General features: G+C 45.2%; 1 protein-coding gene across 1 annotated transcript in view; it reads right to left on the bottom strand.

Annotated features, from left to right (window-relative positions):
• SUSD4 (sushi domain containing 4) overlaps nucleotides 1-23,131 on the bottom strand; it is a 169,422-nt gene that overhangs the window by 57,094 nt on the left and 89,197 nt on the right. The window contains exon 3 of the mRNA XM_004375906.2: nucleotides 17,212-17,424. Within this exon, the coding sequence (XP_004375963.1) occupies nucleotides 17,212-17,424 (213 nt within the window). The remainder of the gene's footprint in view (nucleotides 1-17,211; nucleotides 17,425-23,131) is intronic.

Genomic DNA, 23,131 nt, shown 5'->3' with positions numbered 1-23,131 from the left:
CTGTTGCCACTTGCTAGCCTCCTACCGAATCACTGTTGCCACCTGCTAGCCTCCTACCGAATCACTGTTGCCACCTGTTAGCCTCCTACCGAATCACTGTTGCTACCTACTAGCCTCCTACTGAGTCACTGTTACTACCTACTAGCCTCCTCCTGAATCATTGTTCCATGTCAGTGCTGTTCCATGCACTGCTGCCCTAGGGTACCTTTTCATGAAACACAACTCCAGAAACACTGTCCTGACACCACACGTTACTCAGGATCAGGCTGAAAAAGCTGAATGGAATCAACTGAGCAGAATCACAAGCAATCAGCATAGGCGAGAGAACACTACAAGTGAGAGTTGATGCTGTTATAAAGAAGAGGATGGGAGAGAGAGGAGGCTTCATAGAAAAAGAGGCACCACCATGGGAAAGTTCTGCTTCAGAAGCAGGGCTGGTTCGGGCAGCTTCTTCCTTCTTTAAAGGATATTGATCTTATGAAACACAAAGAGGCATCAGACCATGACACTGAAGACCCGCGGCTCTCATCTGAATGTTAATGTGCAATTATTATTAGGACCTAGCTTAAAAGCTGCTGAGAAAAAGCCATGTGAAAGAGAGTGGGTCAGAAGACAGTTATTATAAGTAACGTTCCTTTTGCACTTGTTTTCCTTTGACCTAAAGATTGGCATATTTTATTTATTTGTGGTTGACAGGCAGTTAGTATCTTTGTGTTTTATTATTTATCTTTATATTTAACAGTTGGATAAATATAAATGGGTTCCTGTGGGTTCTTAGCTGTCCACTCTGAAGGAGTAACACTGTTACACATTCTTTTAAAGGATATATGGAACATTTACAAAAATTGACCAGACTTAGGCCATAAAGAAAGTCTCAGCAAATTTCAAAAGACTGAAATGATACAGAGCATGTTTTCTGACCACAATGCAGTTAAGATAGAAATGCCTATCTAGAAAATCCCTGGATGTCTGGAAACTAAGCAATGCCTTTCTAAATAACCCGTGGGTCAAAACACATATAACAATATAAAAGAGAAAATATTCTGAACTAAATAATAATGAAAATACTACATACAAAGACTTATGGTACACAGATAAAACTAAGACTATAAATTTCCCTGTAAGCATAAATGCATCTATCAGAAAAAGATAAATATCTGAATATCAAAAATGTGTATCTTGCAATTGACTGTTCAAATTTTAAATACCCTTATTAGGTGGTTTCTTTCTTTCTTTCTTTCCTGGTTGTTTTATAAATTATTAAGAGAGAAGTATTTAAAGCTCTCACTGTGATTGTGGATTTGTCTTTCAGTTCTATTAATTTTTGCTCTATATATTTGGAGATATATTAAGCACACACAAACTTAGAATCATTATTAAATATTCAAATTAAGAATTCTTCTAGAAAAATTAGGAAAAAAACCCCAGCCCATTAAACCCAAAGAAAGGAGAAGGAAGGATATAATAAAAATAAGAGCAAGCATAATGAAATAGAAAAGAAACATACATCAGAGAGGATCAACAAAGTCAAAAGTTGGTTCTTTGAAATCATTGAAATTTATGCATCACTGGTGAAATGGATCGAGAAGCTAAGGGGAACAGCACACATAATCACGTTACCAAAAAAAAATAGGATTACCGGTCCTTCATTAAAAAAATAATAATAAGGGGATATTATAAACAACTTTGGAGGAACCCTGGTGGCGCAGTGGTCAAGTGTTTAGCTGCTAACTGAAAGGTCGGAGGTTTAAACCTTCCAGCTGCTCTGCAGGATAAAGATGTGGCAGTCTGCTTCCATAAAGATTACAGCTTTGGAAATCCTACGGGGCAGTTGTACTTTGTCCTGTAGGGTCACTGTAAGTTGGAATAGACTTGATGGCAATGGGTTTATAAACAACTTAATACCAAGAAATCTGAAAATTCCTAAAGAAATAAATAAACAAAAAGAAACTACAACTTATCAAAACTGACATCAAGAAGAAACAGAAAATAGTTATAATCCTGCAACTATTAAATAAATTGAATTCAAAACTAAAAGCCATCCTACAAAGAAACGTCTAGGCCTACGTGGTCTCACCATGAACTCCAAGTAAACATGTGAAGAAGAAATAGCACCAGTCTTATCCAAACTCTTTTGGAGAATAGAAAAGAGGGACAACAGCTTGTTTTATGAGTACACCATAAGGCCAATTCATTTTATCAACATAGATGTAAAACTTATAAATAAAATATTATCAAACATAATTCAGTAGTAAATAAATCGGGAAAAACATCATAATTACTGTGGTTTTACACCCATTCACGATATTAAAAAAAAGTCTTAGCAAACTGGGAATAGCAGGAACTACCCTTAATATAATAAAAGATGACTTTTTAAAAAACGTATAGCAAAAATGTTGAAAGCACTGCATTTGAGATTAGAAACAAGACAAGGCTTGTTCTATTCAGTATTTCACTGGAGGTCTGAGTCAAAGCAAGAATGCAATAAAAAAAAACACAAGGTGTTAGGATCAGAAATAAACAATAAAAGCTGTATTATTCACATATGGCATGGTTGTATATGTGGTAAAAACCTTCCAAAATTTACACAGATGAATAATAAATTTTATAAATGAGTTAAACATGTATGACTTTCTATATGCCAGCAATAAAAAAAGAAACTAAAAAAAATCAATAGCATCAGAAGATTTTGAATATCTAAGCATCAATCTAACAAAAGGTATGTAAAATCTTTACAGAGAAAACTACAAAATGTTATTTAGAAAAATTTTAAAAGACCTAAATAAATGGGAGAATATTCCACTTTCTTAGACTGGAAAATTCAGTATTGTAAAGGCATCCTTTTCCCCAAAATTTATCTATAAATTTAATATAATCATATTAAAAATTGACATTTTTTTGACAATTGGCATGCTGATTCTAAAATTTACACAGAAATGTAAAGGCCAAGAAGAACCATGACAGTCTTGAAGAAGGAGAACAAGGTGGGAAACTTACTCTACCAGAATTCAAGACTTATTGTAAAGCCACAGTAATTAAAACAGTGTAGTATCAATGCAAATGCAGAGAAACAGACCAATGGAACAGAACAGAGAGTCCTGAAATAAGACATTTGTTTTATGACAAACGTAGCACTGTAGAGCAGTGGGGGAAAACAGTCTTTTCAGTAAATGGTGCTGGATTACATCATATACACAAATTAAGAGCAAATGGACTATAGATCTATATGTGAAAGTCAAAACAACGAAGCTCTGAGAAGATAATACACTAGAATATCTTTGTGATGTCAGAGTAGGCAAATATTTTTGAAACAAGACAAAAAAAAGCATTGATAAGTTTGACTACATTAAAATTAAAATCTCTTGCTTATCAACAGATACCAGTAAGAGAATAAAAATGTAAGTCACAAAATGGGAAAAGATATTTGCACCATATATAACTAACAAAGGGCTTGTATCCAGTATATATAAAGAACTCCTACAAATCAATAAGAACAAGACAACTCAACAGATAAATGGGCAAGTGAATTAAACAGGCGCTTACTTCACAAGACAGAATAACAAGCTGGCCAATAAATGTAAAAAGTTGCTCAACCTCATTACTCACCAGGGAAATGTACATTAAAGCCATGAGATACCACTACATACCCACCAGATGGCTAAAATATTAGCAATACCAAGTGTTGGCAAGGAGCAACTGGGACTCTGACACTCTACTGGTGGGAGCTGGAAAACGGGCAGCCCCTATTAACACTAAGCACATGCTCCAGATCCTATGTCACAGCAATTCCACTACGTACCAACAGAAATGTGCATACAGGTTCACAAAAGGTGTGTTCAAGGATGTTCCTAACATTACTATTAAAACATACCCCAATTGGGGAAAAAAAAAGCCAACTAAATTTCCATTAACAAGCTGAATGTTCAAATTACGGCATAGTCATATAATAGAACACTACGCAGTAATGAAAATGACAACACTACAGCTACCCCAACAACGAGCATGGATTTCACAAACATGAAATAAAAGAAGTTATACACAAAATAATACTTACTCTATAATTCCATTTATATAAAGTAAAAAACAAAGCAGAAGTAAATAAGTTAAAAATAGTATGGTGTTTAGGGATGCATGCTTCTGGGCTAAGTGATCCCTATGAGTCAGGGAAGAGGTCACCTCTGAGAGGGCAGGAGAAGTGTGAGGGGGCTTGTGGGGACTTCTGGGGTGTTAGAGGTGTTCTATTTCTTTCCTTGGATGGCGGTGATATGGGTGATGGTGATACGGGTTATGCTTTGCGATAACTCATTGGACTGTTCAGCTTTGTTTCGTGCAGCTTTTAAAATACATTTCTATATATTCCATATATTCAATGTATGTCTATTCTTCACATTTATACGTAGTTCACAAATTGTAAAAGGTTAAATAAGGGAGAAAAGAAACAACAACAAAAAATTAATATAAAAAGAAGAACAAGAAAGTTCACTGCAAAGTAGTGATCTTTCCCAACTAAGCTGGGAGCTTCTGGTCCTGGGAAGTAATATGTGCTTAACAAAATTTTGGGAAATGAATGCCTAAATCTATTGGGCTGGCATTTAAATTCTCAAAAGCAAAAAAAAAAAAAAAGCTTAATTACTTATCAAAAAATTTTCAGAAGGCAACTTGACTTGTAAAAATTTGGAGATTTGAGGTTGTTGGAGAAACTGGGTTTGGTTCAGAGAGGTTTGAACTAGAAGGCTACCTACCAGATTTCTTGCTTTTCTCTTGATAAATACCAACAGTTTTAATTATTTTATCTTTAAAGAAACTTTGAACTCGGCTCCCACCTTCTGGAAAGTAGCCCTCACTGTCCACAACAAGGAAGTGATACAAAGCTTTTTGTCGCCAGAGGTAAACTGACGAGGAAAGTGCTTGGTGGCATTTCAAACGCCGTTCTCGTGGTCTGACTGATGACTGGCGAGGGCTCTGGTTCTGTCCCACATCCTGATCTTCTGCTTGTGGAGCAGACACAAGGAGCATCAGAATCATCTGAAGGTGCCTGCTAAATTCAGATTCCTATTGGAGGTTTGAACCCACCCAGTAGCTCCACAGGAGAAAGACTTGGCAATCTGCTTCCATAAAGGTTATAGCCCAGAAAACCCTACGGGGCAGTTCTACTCGGTCACATGGGGTCGCTATGAGTTGAAATAGACTCAATGGCACCCAACAACAAGAACATTGGATTAGTGGAATCCCTGGGTGGCGCAAATCGTTAAGCACCTGGTTGGAAGTTTGAACCCGTCTAGAGGCGGTTAAGCGTTCAGCTGCTAACCAAAAGGTCAGCAGTTCAAATCCACCAGCTGCTCCTTGGAAACCCTATGGGGCAGTTCTTCTCTGTCCTATAGGGTCACTATGAATCGGAATCAACTTGATGGCAACAGGTTTGGCTTGGTTTGGTTTAGACGCACCCAGGGAGAAAAGCCTGGTGATCTGCTTCTGAAAGATCACAGCTACTGAAAACCCTATAGAGCAGTTCTATTCTGCACACATGGGGTCACCATGAGTTGGAATCAGTTCCACGGCAGCTGTGTTTTTTGTTCGTTCATTTGTTTGTTTTTAGTTGCATAAATACCTCTAAGAGTGAGCCTGGGAATGTGCATTTCTAACATGCCCCTCAGGCAAATCCCAGGACATCAACCTGCTTGATGGGACAGGTAAGGCCAGTCCAGGTGTTGGAGGGACTGCAGACAGCACTCAAAATGAAAAGCTGGCTCAGAATTCAACAAGCCCTGGCCCACCCCTTGGCAGCGTCAGACAAATGTCATAAAGACCAGAATCAAATCCAAGCAGGCTGGGAGGCAGCTCTGCAGCCCAAGGCCTGGCGCTCGGCAAACCCGCGTGGGGTTCTGAGGAGACCTGAACTTCTGACAGGGCTCACAAGGCGCTGGCTGGAGAGCCACGGTCAGTCCCAAACTGCTCACGATGGCATGAGGGAAGACGAATTCCATCTGCGGTGGATCTGGAAGGACACCCGTGGGGGCAGCCCTGCACTTTTCATAAGCAACCAACCTATTTCTGGGTCGTTTCCCTTGCTAGCGGTGAAACACTGCTTTCTGGGAATCTCCACCATCAGCTTGGTGTTCAGGTTGCTAACAATCACGGGGCCTTTATACACGCTCCAACAAGGATCTGCACTTGTGCTAGGTGTTCTTTGTTGCTGTCGCCTGAAGCCGTTGACTTAAAATGACTCCCTATCCCCCTGGCACCTGCACAGATGTGGTGAAGTCTCAGCGGCGGCCTAACTCGGAAGAACACGCGATACAGCTGGTAATGGAAACAAACCGCCTGCCGTCAACTGAATCGATTCCAACTCATGGCAACCCCGTGTGTCACAGTAGAACAGTGCTCCACAGAGTTTTCAATTTTCCAAAGTAGATTGCCAGGCCTTTCTTCCAAGGTGCCTCTGGGTGGATTCAAACCTCCAACCTTTCCGTTCACAGTTGAGTGTGTTAACCATTGCACCACCCAGGGACACCTGGGAAAGAAATAAGTGGCTGCGATCATTCAGATTTTCCCTCGGCTCTGACGGTGCTTGCGCGCCCTTGTCCATGGCTGTCCAACTGTCATCTTGCAACGAGGATACCTCATCGTTTCTGTCACTAACCTTTGCGGTTCTGTCCCAGTCTGGCCTGACCTTCTTGCCTCCGGGATTTTTTTTTTCCCCTTTCAAGTCATGATCACATTTAAGTTAAAGAATTTTCTTGAAGAACAAAAACCAAACTCACACAGAAGCCATGGGGACTTCTGTTAACAGAAGCTTAAATAAAACATGGCAATTGTCCTGGACCCAGGCAGAGACACTCCCTGCTCCTCTCCATCTTACAAGATAGAAAATGAGAGAGAAACCTTAGGGAATGACGCGCCAAGGCCTGTCCCTGGGGCGCAGGCTACCATTCCTGATAACCCGTGTCTCAGGCAATCAGAAAGAAAGTCCAGATGATAGAAAATACACACGAGAAGAAAGAAGTTCTAAATAAAACATTTTTAAAGCATCCATCTGTTTTGGTGAAGCCTCTGGGGCTGGGAGACAACTCACCTTAATACATGAGTAACTGTGGAAAAGGAACGTGACGACCCTGCCTTTGAAAGACGCCTGTGCCCCACAGTTTCAATGAATAAAGGAGACGTCTGCCAACTTTACTGCCAGCTTTAGCTTATGAGTCAACTTGAATTTTTTAATTAAAAATTTATAACGTAATAATAATAATTAAACTCACATTGCACCTTTTCCCCAGGAAGCTCCAAAAACCTTAACATCAAATTATTCATCTTTTACAGCAATCCTGATCAGGTCTACGGGAGCCAACATATTTTCGGAAGTAATTAAAAATAATGCTTGCTGAAGGAATTCTGTTACACTCTGCCAGGCACTGGAGCAAAGAGGGGTTAAGCATGGAGACACAGCAAGTTCAAATGGGGGCAGTGACCAGGGCAGCTCTCCTCCTGTGCTCTGCGCCACCTTTAGCAGCAGCCAGGTAATGAGGGAGACTGAACAAAAGGTGCAGGTGCGCAGGATCTCTGGTTGCACACTGAAGTTACCTTGGGAGCTTTAAGAATATCTATGCTAGGACCGTCCCCACTCCCTGCCTGAACAATTAAAACAGAATCTCTTGCAGTGGGGTTCCAGGCATTTTTATTTTTAAAGGTTCCCCAGGTGAGTCAGACATGCAGCCTGGATCACACACCACCAGTGTAGTAAGGGCACTGACCTAGGAGTCCCAATCCCTCTTTACTTGCCATGTGGCTTGTGCAGGCCACTTAAACTCCATAGGTCTCAGTTTCTACATCTGTAAAATGGCAACACTGACATCTCCCTGATTCTCCAAAACAAACTCACTGCCCTCGAGTCGATTCCTACTCATAGTTGACAGAGTAGAACTGCCCCAGAGGGTTTCTAAAGCTGTAATCTTTACAGAAGCAGATTGCCAATTCTTCCTCCTATGGAGTGGCTGGTGGGTTCGAACCATCAACCTTTTGGTTAGCAGCCAAGGGTTTTAACCACTTTGCCACCAAGGCTCTGATTCTAAGAATTGATTATCTCCCAAGATCTCTGCTGTACATTACAGAAAATCATGTTCTCTTCCCCCTTGAAAAGTATTATCAGACCACATCACTGCATAAGTGGGTCTCAAACTATTTTATGTGGAAGAATCAACTGGGAGTTGTGTGTTTATTTTTTTAAATGCAGATTCCTTGGCCCCACCCAAACACTCTAATGCAGGAGGTCTGAATATGCTTTTTACAAGGACTTGATGCAGATAGTCCCTGGCACACACTTTGGGAACCAGGGCCCTTCATGAACAGATTCTTGCCAAGTGCATTTTATAGCAAGATGCCTCCCTAAAGGGGAATGGGCCTGGGGCCATTATGGTATGTGTCACCTGCTCCCCTCCCCAAGCCAGCTGAGACAACTCATCTTTGATCAGGCGAGATTATCATATTGGAAAGCACAGACCTGGATGTGTATCCCAACTTGGCCACTTACCACCTACGAGGCTATGGGAAATTTAGCCTCTCTGGGCCCTCCACTTTCTCATCTGTAAAATAAGGTGTCATGGATTGAATTGTGTCCCCCAAAAATATGTGTATCAATTTGGCTAGGCCATGATTCCCAGTATTGTGTGACTGTCCACCACTTTGTCATCTGATGTGATTTTCCTATGTGTTGTAAATCCTGCCTCTATGATGTTAATGAGGCGGGATAGTCAGCAGTTATGTTAATAAGGCGGGACTCAATCTACAAGATCGGATTGTGTTTTGAGCCAATCTCTTTTGAGATATAAAAGAGAGAAGAGAGCAGAGAGACAGGGGACCTCGTGCCACCAAGAAAGTAGTACCAGGAGCAGAGCGTGTCCTTTGGACCCGGGGTCCCTGCACTGAGAAGCTCCTATTCCAGGGGAAGATTGATGAGAAGGACCTTCCTCCAGAGCCGACAGAGACAGAAAGCCTTCCCTTGGAGCTGACACCCTGAGTTTGGACTCGCAGCCTACTGGACTGTGAGACAATAAACTTCTGTTAGTTGAAGCCATCCACTTGTGGTATTTCTGTTACAACAGCACTAGATGACTAAGACATAACGTAATACAACAAACTTCATAGATTGCGGTAGTAATTAAAGAAGATGTTGTTAGCTGCCGCTGAGTCGGCCTTCAGCTCACAGCGACCCTATGTGTTACACAGTAGAACTGCTCCACAGGTTTTCTTGGCTGTAATCCATATGGAAGCAGTTTGACAGACCTTTCTTCTGCAGAGCCACAGGGTGGGTTCGAACCACCAACCTTTGGTTTAGCAGCTTATCACAAACCACATGTACCACCCAGGCTCCTTAATCAAAGAAGTACATTAAAGCATAGATACCCAATACATACGATATATACTTCCTTACAAGATTACAGTCTTGTTGGGGAAAGGAAAACAAAGGCAATGTGCAGATGGGAACAGGTATGATCATTAGGGATGGGCAGGGTGCAGGAGCACAAAAGGGGCTTTGCCTTTAGTGATGGCAGGGGGTAGGAGTGTTCTGGATTGATTACGTCAATACATGTCTCAAGAAAGTTCCTCCTCCTCCTTGAATTGATGCCTCTCTGAGTCCCTGTCCATCTTTGTCAGCATCCCCAAAGTACATGACCCAGGACAGGCAACTCAATTCACAATGCCCTATAAATAACTGACTCAACTGTAGTGATATGGTTAATTGTGGCCAAATCAGTTGCCATGGAGTCAATTCTGACTCATGGTGACCCCATGTGTGTCAGAGTAGAACCGTGCTCCATAGGGTTTTCAATGACTTATTTTTCGAAGTAGATCGCCAGGCCTTTCTTCTGAGGAACCTCTCAGTGGACTTCAACTCCTTACCTTTCGGTTAGCAGCTGAGTACTTAACCGTTTGCACCACAAAAAGCAGTTGTAAGATATAAAGTAAGACAATCAGAAGTATCGAAGAGAAGAATGGCCACATGGTTTCCTTGTGTTCGAACGACTAGAAATGGTTGACGTTGACCACACTTGGAGACTAAACATCAGTAAAAGCAATAAAAGAAAAGGCCAGGGGTGGGGGTGGGGGTGGTAATCAGCAACTCCTGAAGGAAGTTGGTCTGAATATTCGTGGGTAAACACTGGCCTGGAGGATGCAAAATCTTGACCAGAACACCTATCTAAAGGCTGTGGGGAGCATTAGGTGAGAACAGAGGCAGACAGGCTCCATCAGATCAACGCTAAAACCAAAAAAAAAAACCAAATCCACTGCCATCGAGTTGATTCCAACTCGTAGCAACCCAATAGGACAGAGCAGAACTGCCTCATAGGGTTTCCAAGGCTGTAATCTTTACAGGAGCAGACTGCCACATCTTTCCCCTCGGAATGGCTGGTGGGTTTGAACCACCAACCTTTTGGTTAGCAGCTGAGCTCTTACTCACTGTGCCACCAGGGCTCCTTGCCAATGGCCACATGACTAAAAAAGACAGCCCAGGCAGCAGCCAAAGGAAAACAGAGCTACCAGTGCGCTGGGGCCTCTCTCTACCACCTCATGGGTGAGAAGTGCCCGCTACCAGCATGTAAGAAATGGCACCATCCAGCGGTCATTACATGCACAGTGGCTCTAGCCTGTCGCTTACACCCACATCTCCCTCCTAGGTCGAGGGATCTTTCCTACAGAAGCACAGAAACGTTGGATTAGAATGTTCTTTTGGTCGCTAGGCAAAGTTCATGGATTTAAGCCATGTTTCCCTCCTTCCCACGGCTGCAGACGATACCTTCAACCCTCACCATTCACACGGTACTGCAGGTTGTATGGAGCGGTGTCAGTACTGGTGGGGGTCTGTTATGGATTGACTTGTCTCCTCTCAAAGATATGTGTTGTAAATCCTAACCTCTATGCCTGTAGTTGGAGCCCTGGGGGCGCAATGCTTCGAATGGTTCGAACAGTTCGAATCCACCAAGCGCTCCTTGGAAACCCTATGGGGAAGTTCTACTCTGTACTACAGGGTCGCTTTGAGTCAGAATCAACCGGATGACAACGAGTTTGGTTTGGTTTTTTGGTACGCCTGTGGTTATAATTCCATCTGGGGATGGGCTGTCTTTGTTATGTTAATGAGGCAAGATTAGTGTAAGGTGTATCTTGAGTTAATCTCTTTTGAGATATAAAAGAGATTAAACAAGCAAGCTAGGAAGCAGAGACGGGGAAGAGAGATGCCAAGCCACATGAAGATTGCCCAGGACAGAAGCTCAGAGACAAAGACCTTCCTCTAGAGCTGACAGAGAGAGGAAAGCCTTCCCCTAGAGCTGGCACCCTGAATTCGGACTTCCAGTCTCCTCACTGTGAGAAAATACATTTGTTTGTTAAAGCCACCGGCTTGTGGTATTTCTGTTATAGCAGCACGAGACGACTAAGACAAGTCCATTCGCACAGCTGGGAAAACCCCTCCAAGTATGGGCTCTGCCCATGGGGCAACACTTTGGATGTCCATTGAATGTGTTCTTTAAACAATCCTTTCGTCTCCTACTTGTTGCTGCTCTCTGTTCTCTCTTGCTCAGAAGGAATTACTGGCCAATTACAGAGGAAGGATGTCCTGAACAAGTCCTCTGCTCAGTCAGTTCACTTTAAAATGAGCGAAGTGCTCTGCAGAAGCACGTGGACACGCTCTTAATAGCATCGTGTTGGGATCTGAAGCAGAGCCGCGCGGTGGCCTGAAGCTGCTCTGGGCACGTGCTCTGGAAGACTCTCCCCTTAACAAGCTGTCTATTAGATCTGCGGGATTCCCGCTCCATGAAAATACTCTCTTACTTGCTTAATATGGATTTTTCTGAAATTTACTTGAAACCGAGTGACCGATGCAACCACTAACTGTTCTCAGAGCCCCTCACAGAAGACGGCTGGGAAAAACGAAAGGTTCCTCCACCTTGTACACAAGAGCTGCGTGAAGAAGCCCTCAAATATTAAAATATTAAAACCCCATTTCATAAAAATCTAAGTCTGCAGCAGCTCTGCTTTTGTCTCCCTCCGCCTCCAACAGCACAGACAAGAAAAAAGACGCTTAAAGAAGAAAAGCAAGAGTCGTGTTTCTGTGCAAGGAGCACGTCGCCTGCGTCCAAAGGTGTTTCAGTGACACCTTGCACCCACCAGAAGCACAAGCTCTGCCTAGAGGGGTCTGACTTTAAAAGATATCACAAATACCCTTCCCAGGGATGAGAACTCCAGGGCAGGAGGGGTTTGGGTGCTGTAAAACGCTGTCTCACAACGTAAGTAATATAAGTAAGGGTCTCACCTACCCAGGAGCCATGTGCAATTGTTTATTTAGTTCTTTATTTAAAAAAAAAAAACTACAACAGAAACTTCTATCTAGCTAGTGTAACCACTGACATAAGAGCTGAGATACTTGTACACCAATGTTCACTGCAGCACTGTTCATAAGAGCCAAAAGATGGAATCAGCCCAAATGTCCATCAGCAGATGAATGGATACGCAAAACTCGGCCTATCCACACAACGGAACAGTACTCAGCCATAAGGAGGAACGAACTTCTGATACACGCTACCGCATGGCTGAACGCTGAAAACCCTACACTGAGTGAAATCAGGCAGCCACAAAAGGATAAGTATTGTGTGACCCCCACTTATATGAAATATCTAGAACATGCAATGCGTAGAGACAGAAAGGAGATTAGAGGTGACGGGGGCGTTGGGAGGAGGAATGGGGAATTACTGCTTAAGAGGTGCTGAGTCTTCGTTTGGGATGGTGAGAACGCTTTGGAAAAAGTGGTGAAGCTCGCAGAACATTGTGACTGTAATTAATGCCACTGAATCGTACACTTAAAAATGATTAAAATGGCAAATTTTATGCTATCTATACATTTTGCCATAATAACACTTTTTAGAAATACAAAAAGGAAAGAGCTGACATGTATTCAGTATCACAGTCATACCAAGAGACGGTTAAGTAGGGAAACGTTTTTATCAATATTGATAATAAACAGGCTTTGGCAAGACAGGCTGATTACTGTCCCCCCAACACCAATATATCTGTTCATAATATAAATGGATCTTGAATTAATTTTATTTTAGTCCCTTTGGGATATTTCTTTTAAAAATATATTACTTGCTTTATGCTGTGCAAACAAATCGTAGCCTAAATCACAGCGCTAACCCCCACCCCTTGTGAGGTTTTAAGGGTGGGGACAACATCTTTGTATGTGCTGATTTGACATATGTGTTGCACAGGTGATTATAAAGTGCATTTAAGGAGCCCTGGTGGCACAATGGTCAAGTGTTTGGCTGCTAACAGAAAGGTAATGGTTAAGTGTTCAGCTGTTCACCGAAAGGTAGCAGGGTCTGAAGCCACCAGCCGCTCCACGAGAGGAAAGACTTGGCGATCTGCTCCCGTAAAGATTACAGCCTAAGAAACCCCATGGGGGCAGTTCTTCTCTGTCATATAGGCTGCTATGAGTTGGAATTGACTCAACGGCACACAAAGCAAAAAAGTGCATTTACGTAAAGTCAATCTTATTTCACCACTACATTTTCTTATAAAATATGGGATAGGAGGAGTGTATTTACCTAGGGGGAAGTATCCCCTACTAGACCCCCAGTTGAGTGATTTTGAAAAGAAGTGGCCGTCACACTGACCTTTAGTCACTGTTCTTACCATGTCAGAAGCCGTGTCCATGGGGCTCACTTGCAGTCCTTTACCAACTCCATGGTCTCCCCACCACCAAGCTGGTCACCTGCCATGCTCCCAGGGCCGTGAACCCTTACACCCATGCTTAGGGGTAGGCAGGCTCCAGTCTTGTAGAAGCGGCTTGAAGAAGCACAGACATCTCTCAAGTTAAAAGCTCTGGGGTCTATACAATTAACTCATTCCCTGTATTAAAAGCCTGTACATCCAAACTTCCATAAATTGAGTTTGCATGAAATAAGCAATGCAGATGGAATAAAGGGGCCATATGAGACCAGAGGATGGCTGGTAGGTGTGGCAGAGTGAGGTGGACAGTAAGAGAGTAATCTGTGTGATCTGTACAAGAGATCCTACCACCACCTTGCGTCTGTAGGGCACTTACTGTTAAAAAGCATTTTAAAGCATATGAACTTATTTTTTTAAATCTGTGTCTAAGGCAGAGCTGGGAGACTGGAAGGAGCCCAGGTGACAGTGACGAGACCTGAGGCTCAAAAAGTTCTGTCCCTAAATCATCGCTTAACTCTGGGAAGGCTCTTAACTCCTCCGAGCCTCAGTTTCTCTCTTGGTCAAACAGAAGCTAAACAAGAATGAGGGCTTGGATTACATGACTTCTGAGTCCTTTCATCCCTGAAACTTTACGATGCCATCTATTTTAACAATTTGCTCCTGGGTCATTGACTGCTGTTGTTGCTAGCTGCCCACGAGTCAGTTTTGACTCACAGAGACCCCATGAGTGCAGAGTAGAACTGTGCTCCACAGGGTTTTCAAGGCTGTGACCTTTCAGAAGCAGATCTCCAGGCCTGTCTTCTGAGGTGCCTCTGGGTGGGTTTGAACCACCAACCTTTATGGTCAGTGGTCCAGCACTGAACCATCTGCACCACCCAAGGGTTTAGATGGTGCTTTTGTGACACAAAGAAGGTCCGACGCAAACCTGTAGAGAAACAAATGCTTGCTCAAAACCAGGTCCAGCTCTGCTACTTACTCATCAGCTATGTGACCTTGGCAAGGCGAACCGCTCTGAGCCTGTCTTCTCATCCGGAAATGGGGACAACAAGACTCATCTTTTAGGGTGGTTGAGCATGTTCAATGAGACAATGAATCTGCAAGCACCTTTCAGCTTCAATGAGCTATAAAATGTGATCAATTATTGTTATTATTACCACCACTACAAACTTTCATAAGCCTTCTAAAGTTACTTGACAAGGGAAACAAGTGAATTCAGCAGCCCTTACTATTTGCCCGGCATAAATTCTCACCAGGGAGCAAAGGCCATTTGCAAAGCAGAAAAAAATAAGTTTACCTTCTTCACTGCTATGTGATGTCCATGGTACAGACTCCCAAATGTCCCCCTCCCCCCGAGTCTCAGACCTGTAAACAACACGGAATAAAGAAGGCCTAGGACATTAACAGGAGTCCCTGGGTGGTGCAAACAGTTAAGCGCTCGACCACTAACCAAAAGGTTGGTGGTTTGAACCTATCCAGAAGGGCCTCAAAAAAAAAGCCTGGCGATCTGCTTCTGAAAGGTCACAGCCTTGAAAACCCTATGGAGCTCGGTTCTACTCTGCACATACGGGGTTGCCATGAGTCCGAATCAACTCAATGGCAACTGGTCAGGTTTTGGTTTAGGATATTAACAATGATGTTTTCTCCACCGTCAGGGAAACAAAAGCGATCTTCTTATACAGATCCTTCAAAGACCAACAAAACTATCATAAATATTAAAGTAAATAAACCTGTTCTTGCATACTTTCCAAAATGACGATCAGAGCTCACTATCATGACCGGTCTGTTTTACGCTGCATAATAAAAGAGCTGACTCACATCTACCATCCCCACTACACAGCCCCTCCCACACACCGGAGCTAAGTGTGAGGAATTAGGCACCAAGACCCGTGCAATAAAAGCCTCCCCACTCCAAGGCGCTTTATTCCTTCTCTTGGAATTACTACATATTATGTAGTTATAGGCAGTGTTGGAAAGAAGTTCATCTAAAAGGTGATAAACTTTTTTTTTTTTAAGATAATAAAATAACAGGACCTTCATCTCTGGGAAATATTCAGGAAGCGTATCTTGGTGTTCTTTGTTCGCTGACTTTCTTGAGCGTGTCTGGATTTTAAGCACTGTGCATCTTAGGCTATAGGTTCTACCATGGAGGTCTATGTGTATGCACCTTTAATTAAATAGAATCTCTTTGAAACCACAGCTTGCATGAGCTGCATGCAACAAAAAATTTTTATTTTTAAAAAACTTAACTCTTATAAGGAGCCCTAGTGGTGCCGTCGTTAAGCACTCGGCTGCTAACTGAGAGGTCGGTGGTTTGAACACACCAGTGGTTCTGCAGGAGAAAGATGTGGCAGTCTGCTTCTGTAAAGATTACAGCCTTGGAACCCTGTGGGGCAGTTCTACCTTGTCCTACGGAGTCGCTGTGAGTCGGAATCAACTTGATGGCAATGGGTTTGGTTTAACCCTTATTATACTAATTTTGCCTTTTTTTTTTTTTAACCCAGAAAATAAAAGCAAAGAGAGCAACTACTTTAAAGGAAAAGACACTATCTTACCCATCCTTTCTAATTCCAGTAAAGAGGCATATTATGGATCCTCAATATATGCTTGCAGGAGTGAACTATTTTTAAGAATGTCATAAAGAACATGCACACTAACTCAGAGTAATATTTTAAAAACCATTATTATAAAAGTGCCATCCCAATATACAATCAGTAACAGTATGAAGGGAAATTGAAACTAATTTCTAATGAACTCAATGAAATGTAAGTCCCAGACCTCATGGAAATCTGGGGCTAAAATTAATTCTTGACTCATGCCTATTCCTACCTCAGCCTTGCTGGTCCTCTGAGATTCTTTACCAACAACGTGGCATTCCAATTTGTTAAACTCGACCCATTTTTTAAAACCCTAAATGTATCTACACAGAGTAAAAACAAGAGAAGTATCAAGTTGTTTCAACAATTACTAGAAGTAAATGATTATCTTGTCACCACCAATACATTTAGGGATAACTGCCAGAAACAGACAGCTACTCTATCAAGCTGTCACTTGCCTGCCACTGTTCTGTTCTTAAGTGAGCTCCGATGAACGCAGAACTGAGTAGTAACTGATTTAATCCTCTGAGTAACATACATCTTCAGTATCATTATACACAGTTTGGGGACAATGTATCTACTGCTTTTTATTGAGTAACATCGAAATGAATGTTGAGTTGTAAGCCTAATAATAAACAGCCCTAATGTTATCTGAGTTGCTCTCCAGCACTGACAAAAATGGTGACAGATTGGGTTGTAATGGAGATAGAGAAGGAAGACTCTTACTCCTAATGCTGAGAATAACCTACCCCGACCCTGGCCCTCATTACAGTCAGCATGCAGGTGGAGCCCCGAAACAGGGAGAAGAGCCCAGGGCATTCACCCCTCCGTCACACACAGTGTGTACCCCCGTGGCCCGTCAAGCTAAGCCACAGGAGCCACTTGCACAGGGAGGAAAGCACTTTACCTTCTTGCACACAGATGGGCTTATCGCTTGGGATCCAGCCCAGGGTCCCGTTAAGATGCTTCATGCACAGTCGTTTTGTGGAGCCCTTCAGCTTGAATCCGTCTTGGCAGTGAAACCGGGTCACAGAGCTTTCAAAGAAAACCCCTCCGCTGGGGGTCCTGAAGCCATTCTCGGGGACGCCTGGGTCAGCACACACGTTAAGGTCATCAAACCCTACAACAAGAAGAGAGAGGAAAAGGTGCTTCTGAGCATGTTCTCCCGGCACCAGGGGTGTTCCTAGGTAAACAGCAGGTGCCGCATTATTTCACACACCTTGACCACCCAAACTACACTGACAAAAAAGCCAAGAACGTACACAGTCCACTGCACATTTCCTTCTGCTTTTTGCTCTTGGCTCAGAAAAATGCTCATTATTCAGTTCAGCGGTCAAGAGAGTCCTTCAAGGAGGCTGTATGGCTGGGGAGACTAAGGAAGGTCAACAAACAACACCAAGGCCGCAGCAGAGGTGCGTAATGGTGAAGGCAGGCCAGGAGGAAGACAGTGGTCAGGCACGGTTCAGGAGGAGCCAAATCTGAGCCTGCCCTGGAAGGATGGGTGAGATTTCAGCAGGAGGGGAGGCATGATGGCGCCCTCACGGGGAACAGCTGGAGAGGGCGAGTGTGTTTGGGGAGCAGCGAGTGGACAGGATAGTTATAATACAGGGCGTGTGGTAGAGGGGTGCCAGGAATGCACCCATGTGCCCCCCACATCTCAGACCCCCCATCAACCACTCCTCAAGTTCTGCTCAGGTATCTCCTCCTCTGGAATGCCTTTCTTAATCCCACTCCCTCACCCCAGGTCAACCAGGCAGAGTCTACCATTCCGCTCCTTGCCCCACCACCTCACCGTGAGCACTGCTCTGCGCTGACTTATTCGTACAATGGCCGCCTCCCGTTCCCAGCTGTGAGCCCTTCAAGGACAGCTCCTGTGACTTTTTCATCTTTGTCCCCAGAATCTATCAGTGTCCAGCATAGAAAGTGCTCCACAGATGTGTGTGAATGAATCAACAGAGCTGGGAAAGGGGGATGGAAACATACTAGGGTGAGCCCAGGAAGCCAGGCTAAGCGAGGAGGCCAGTGTGGAGCCACAGGGCTGGGCAGGGAGCACCTCAGCTTGATGGGTGAATGGAAGGAGAGCGAGCCCAGAAGCCCATGAGGAGACCAGAGCAGGTAAAGGTGATGGGGCCTAAAGGCATGACAGCCATGGAGGAGTGAGCGTGAGATGCTGCATTCCAGGACCCCTGACAACTGCCTAGATGTTGGAGTGAGGGGGTGTCTGTGGGATTTTGTGTCCCAGTGGCTGGAATGAAGAAAGATCCCTGACAGAAACATGGATGCCAGGAGCTGGTTCGGGGAGGCCAGGGGTAAGGAAAAGATCCTGTGTGGACAACGTTCCAAACAGACCCTCACGGGAAAGGAGTGCAAACTTTCCTGAGAACAGGAACACCGGAGGGCTACAAAGGCACTCTGCCCAGTTTTATTCCTCACACAATCATCTGACAAGTCCTTACTGAAGAGTTATGCAACATGCAGAACTCTACCTGGTCGGGGTTGGTGTGCCCATCCTCCCCACCCCCTAGCACAGCCTGCTGGTGCCAGGTGACGGACCACCGTGAAAACATGGCAGAGGGGTGCAAACAACCCGTGCCATCTTACACGATCTCAGCCCAGACCCAGAAAGCAGCAGCACGGGAGCTCTTGGAGCATTTACCTGGCTTCTAGGCAATGCCCGGATAGCAGACTAATGACATATCTGATCCTCTCTAACATGCTGGGCTTGCAAGATATCCTCGGCTGGCAGGTGGATGCACCCCCGCCAACTTTTGTGTGTGCATGCAGGACTCCCTTGCTGCCCCCCTCAGCTGGCCTCTAGACCCTGGACACTCTGCCAGTGCCACTGTGCCGAAAATGAAGTCAGTGCGCAGGCTAGCGTGCTCCCTTGACAGAGGTCAGGAGGGACTGCTTCTCCAGGAAAAAGGCAAAGAAAGGCAAGGGGAACAGACTACATCCAAATCTGACACCCCCACTTATGACAAGGAGTCCCTGGGTGGTGCAAACACTTAATGTGCTCAGCTACTAAGTGAAAGGTGGGAGGCTGCACTCCAACCAGGGGTGCCTTGGAAGAAAGGCCTGGATCTACATCTGAGAAATTAGCCACTGAAAACCCTATGGAGCACAGTTCTACTCTGACACACGAGGTCACTGTGAGTCAGAGTCAACTCAATGACACCTGTATTTTTATTTTTTTTTAACTTATTACATAAAAGCAGGTCTGATATTTTATCAAACCATGGTCCCTTTTACACAGGAGATTATCATCCAGCCTTCTCCGTCCTTCCCTCACACATGACCACAGCTGCTCGCACTGTCCGACTGACCCCCTACCCCTACCCCGAGCAAGCTGCTTTCCAGCTTGGCAGAGTGATGATTAATGCCGGGGTCGGGGGAGAAGGAGAGGCATAAAATATCGGAACGTCACTCATTGATGCTTCATGGTTTTATTTTGAGGGAAATTACTGTAGATCAAGTGCTTCCTAAGTGACGAGTGTCAATTATTTCCTTCAGACAGCCTGAAAGGATGAGCAGTTTCCCGGCAGGCACTTTTTAAGCACGTATCCATTACGGTATTGAGGGCAAAACAGACCGATGGAGTCCATGACTTCATCATCGCCTAGAAGGACAGACATACGGCCCTGAAACTGGAGGGGCTGGACATGTCTGGCAGGCTGTAGGTGAAAGGTATTTTCTCTCTCACACAGACACACATGCACACACGCAGCAGCGTCTGCTCTAACGATACTGAGGGGAGGGGGTATATGTGTCAGACAACGGGTGAACCCGGAGGGTGAGTTGCGTGCTGTCATAGGGGGTGGGTCAGCCTCTGGGGAGAGCCTCACGCTGATTCCCTACGGATGTGAATGAGCAAATACTGGCCAGCCAAGAGGGGGCAGGGCACCGCGTGTAGAGGGAACAATGTTGTTGTCATTGTCCTGTGCTGTGGAGTCGATTCTGACTCATAGCGACTCTATAGGACAGATTAGAACTGCCCTATAGCGTTTCCTGGGCTGTAATCTTTATGGGAGCAGATCGCCAGGTCTTTCTCCTGAGGAGTGGCTAGCGGGTTCGAACCACCAACTTTTCGGTTAGCAGCCAAGAGCTGAACCATTGTGCCCCCAGGACTCCTTAGAGGGAACAGCAGGTCTGAGGGAAAACGCGGTTCTGCAAGGCAGGAGGGCAAGGTGCCTGCTGGAGGTACAGCCCTGGGGAAGAAAGAAAGGAAAGAGGTGGATCACAGAGCTGTGTCAGCTGAGGAAAGCAGCTAAGCCTATGTATATAAGTCAGTGGACTTGCTCTTGAATGGGAGTGTGGGAGGGGGGAACCAAGGATTTGAACAGGGAAGTGACTGGGATCCAGTCTACAGTTTAGAACAGTCCTCATGTGGAGGGCTGGCTGGTGCAGACCTGGCAGAAGGCAGGAAGATCACCAGAAATGGCTCCCCCACCCAAGGCTGCACCTCAGGGCCATGGGGGCAGCTTTGTAAAAAGACAGATAAACTGAGCCAGCCTCTCTCTGGGTGGCGTGGTCTCTACGGCTACAAAGCTCTCCAAGCAACTCTTGGACAGCCAGTCTGGCACCTGTCTGAAGGCCAGTGTTTGAGAACTGTACAATTTTACATCTACGACAGTAAGCCAGGTGAGAAGTAAGTCTGAAATAAGGCAAAGGCAGTGGAAAGGAGAGGGCTACAGGAGACATTAGGGAGGCCTGGTGGTACAGAGTTTAAGCTCTGGGCTGCTAACTGAAACGTCAGTGATTCGAATCCACCAGCCACTCCTTAAGAGAAAGACCTGGTGATCTGCTTCCGTAAAGATCACAGCCTTGGAAACCCTATGGGGCAGTTCTACTCTGTCCTAAAGGGTCGCTATGAGTTGGAACTGACTCAACAGTACACACCAACCAGAGACATTAAGGACACAGAATCACAAAACTTGGTGACCGACTGGATGGGGGCTGGGGTGAGGAGAAATGGGGGAAAACAGAGGGGTCCAGGGTAACTCCTGGGTTCTGACTGTGATGACTGAGTTGCTGGTGGTACCAGTCACCTAGACTGACAGGACAAGACAAAGAGTGGCTCCCAGAGAACAATGCCAAGTTCAGTGTGGGGCACAGTGAGTGAGAGTTCTTCAGGACACCCAGGCAGAAACGCCTGGTGGTCAGCTGGAGAATTGAGTCCGACGCTCGACAGTGGTTTGAGCTGGGCATCCGCGCACAGCCGGCTGCCAAAGGCATGGTGGACGCGTGAGAGGAGCTGTCTGTGGAGGGCTGAAGACGCACGCACATTTGAGGAGCTGGTAAAGACAGAGGTACCTCAAAGGACATCAAGAATAAAGGACCATCACGAAGGAAGACGAGGCTGTCACTGAAGCCCAGGGGAACAGTTTCTGAAAGGAGGGAATGGACGACAGTGTCAGATGTCACATACAGGTCAGGGAAGGACCCACTGGCTGAAGAACACTGGGACCCTGCCCCAGAGGCTTCAGGGGAAGTTGGGGGCAGAAGCCTGTCTGCCGATGTGTGAGGAGGGAAGTGTGAGGGTGAGGTGGACTCCTCTTCCAAGATGCTTGTGTGAACAGAAGAACCTAGGGTGGTAACTATATGCAGACTAGGAGTCCCTGGGTGGCGCTAATGGTTAATGCGCCCAACTACTAACAAAATGGTTGGAGGTATGAGTCTATCCAGAGGCACCTCGGAAGAAAGGCCTGGTGATCTACTTCTGAAAAGTCACAGCCATTGCAAACCTATGGAGCACAGTTCAACTCTGACCCTCATGGGTTGCCATGATTGGGGTCTACTACTTGACAGCAACTGGTTTAAACACGAATTAGGGTCTTTTTTTTAATTTTAAGATGAAATATATTTGAATGTGTTTACACAGCAGGGAGAAAAGCAGCAGAGAAAGAAAGATTGCAGATGAGGGTGGGCGAGGAAGGGGCAGGTGGGGAAAGTACTCCCAAAGGTTGGCCACGAGGAGACCCAAAGCTTGCAGCTGGGACTCGCCTTCCACTGAGGCAGGAAGGGAGGTTATGCTGGAACCTCGGCCGTGGGAAGGACGCTCCCCACAACGCGCTCATCCTCCAGGACTCGGCTTCAGTAGTGCCTCTTCCCTTCCAGAAAGCCCTCCCTCACCCTTCAGAGCCTGAGCAGGAGGCCTCTCTGCCTACCAGGCACCCTGGGCTCCTCACTCTGTCAGTGCTGGTTCTGTGGCTGTCGCCCGCTCTGGGCTGTGAACTCCTGGAGAGAGAGAGACCGGGCCTCGTTCTTCCTCTCCTCAGTGCCTTGCGTGGTGCACATGGCGGGCATTCCAGTGCCGCCAATGAAGGGTGGGCAGGTGAGGGGAGAGGATGCCACCCACTCATCAGGCAGCCATCTCCACCCCACCCCACCACGCAGTAGCACCTCTTGCCCAGTATTTCCAGAAGCCTGTGCATTCCACAGACAAGGAAGGCACACACTCTCTTCTAACATCCTTTCACCTTGCTCTCTTCTCTCAACCTGAGTGGACTGCATTCCCTAAAACGTTTTACAACCTTCTCCCAAAGTGGAGTCCCTGGGTGGTGCAAATGATTAAGTGCTCGTTTGCTAACCAAAAGGTTGGCAGTTCAAGTCCATCTAGGAGCTCCTTGGAAGAAAGGCCTGGTGATCTACGTCTGAAAATCAGCCACTGAAAACCCTATGGAGCACAGTTCTATTCTGACACACGTGGGGTCGCCATGAGTCAGAGTCAACGCCATGGCAACTGGTTACTGGTTGGTTCTCCCAATCCACAGCCCCAAACACCTCGGCCCTCCTCCTTCCTCTCTGGCATGGGGGCCAGATGTAGGTCT

Source organism: Trichechus manatus, unplaced genomic scaffold (assembly GCF_000243295.1).
Source record: "Trichechus manatus latirostris isolate Lorelei unplaced genomic scaffold, TriManLat1.0 scaffold00039, whole genome shotgun sequence".
NCBI classification, from domain to species: Eukaryota; Metazoa; Chordata; class Mammalia; order Sirenia; family Trichechidae; genus Trichechus; species Trichechus manatus.
Note: the sequence above shows the minus strand (reverse complement) of the source record. Positions and strands in the feature narration are given on the sequence as shown.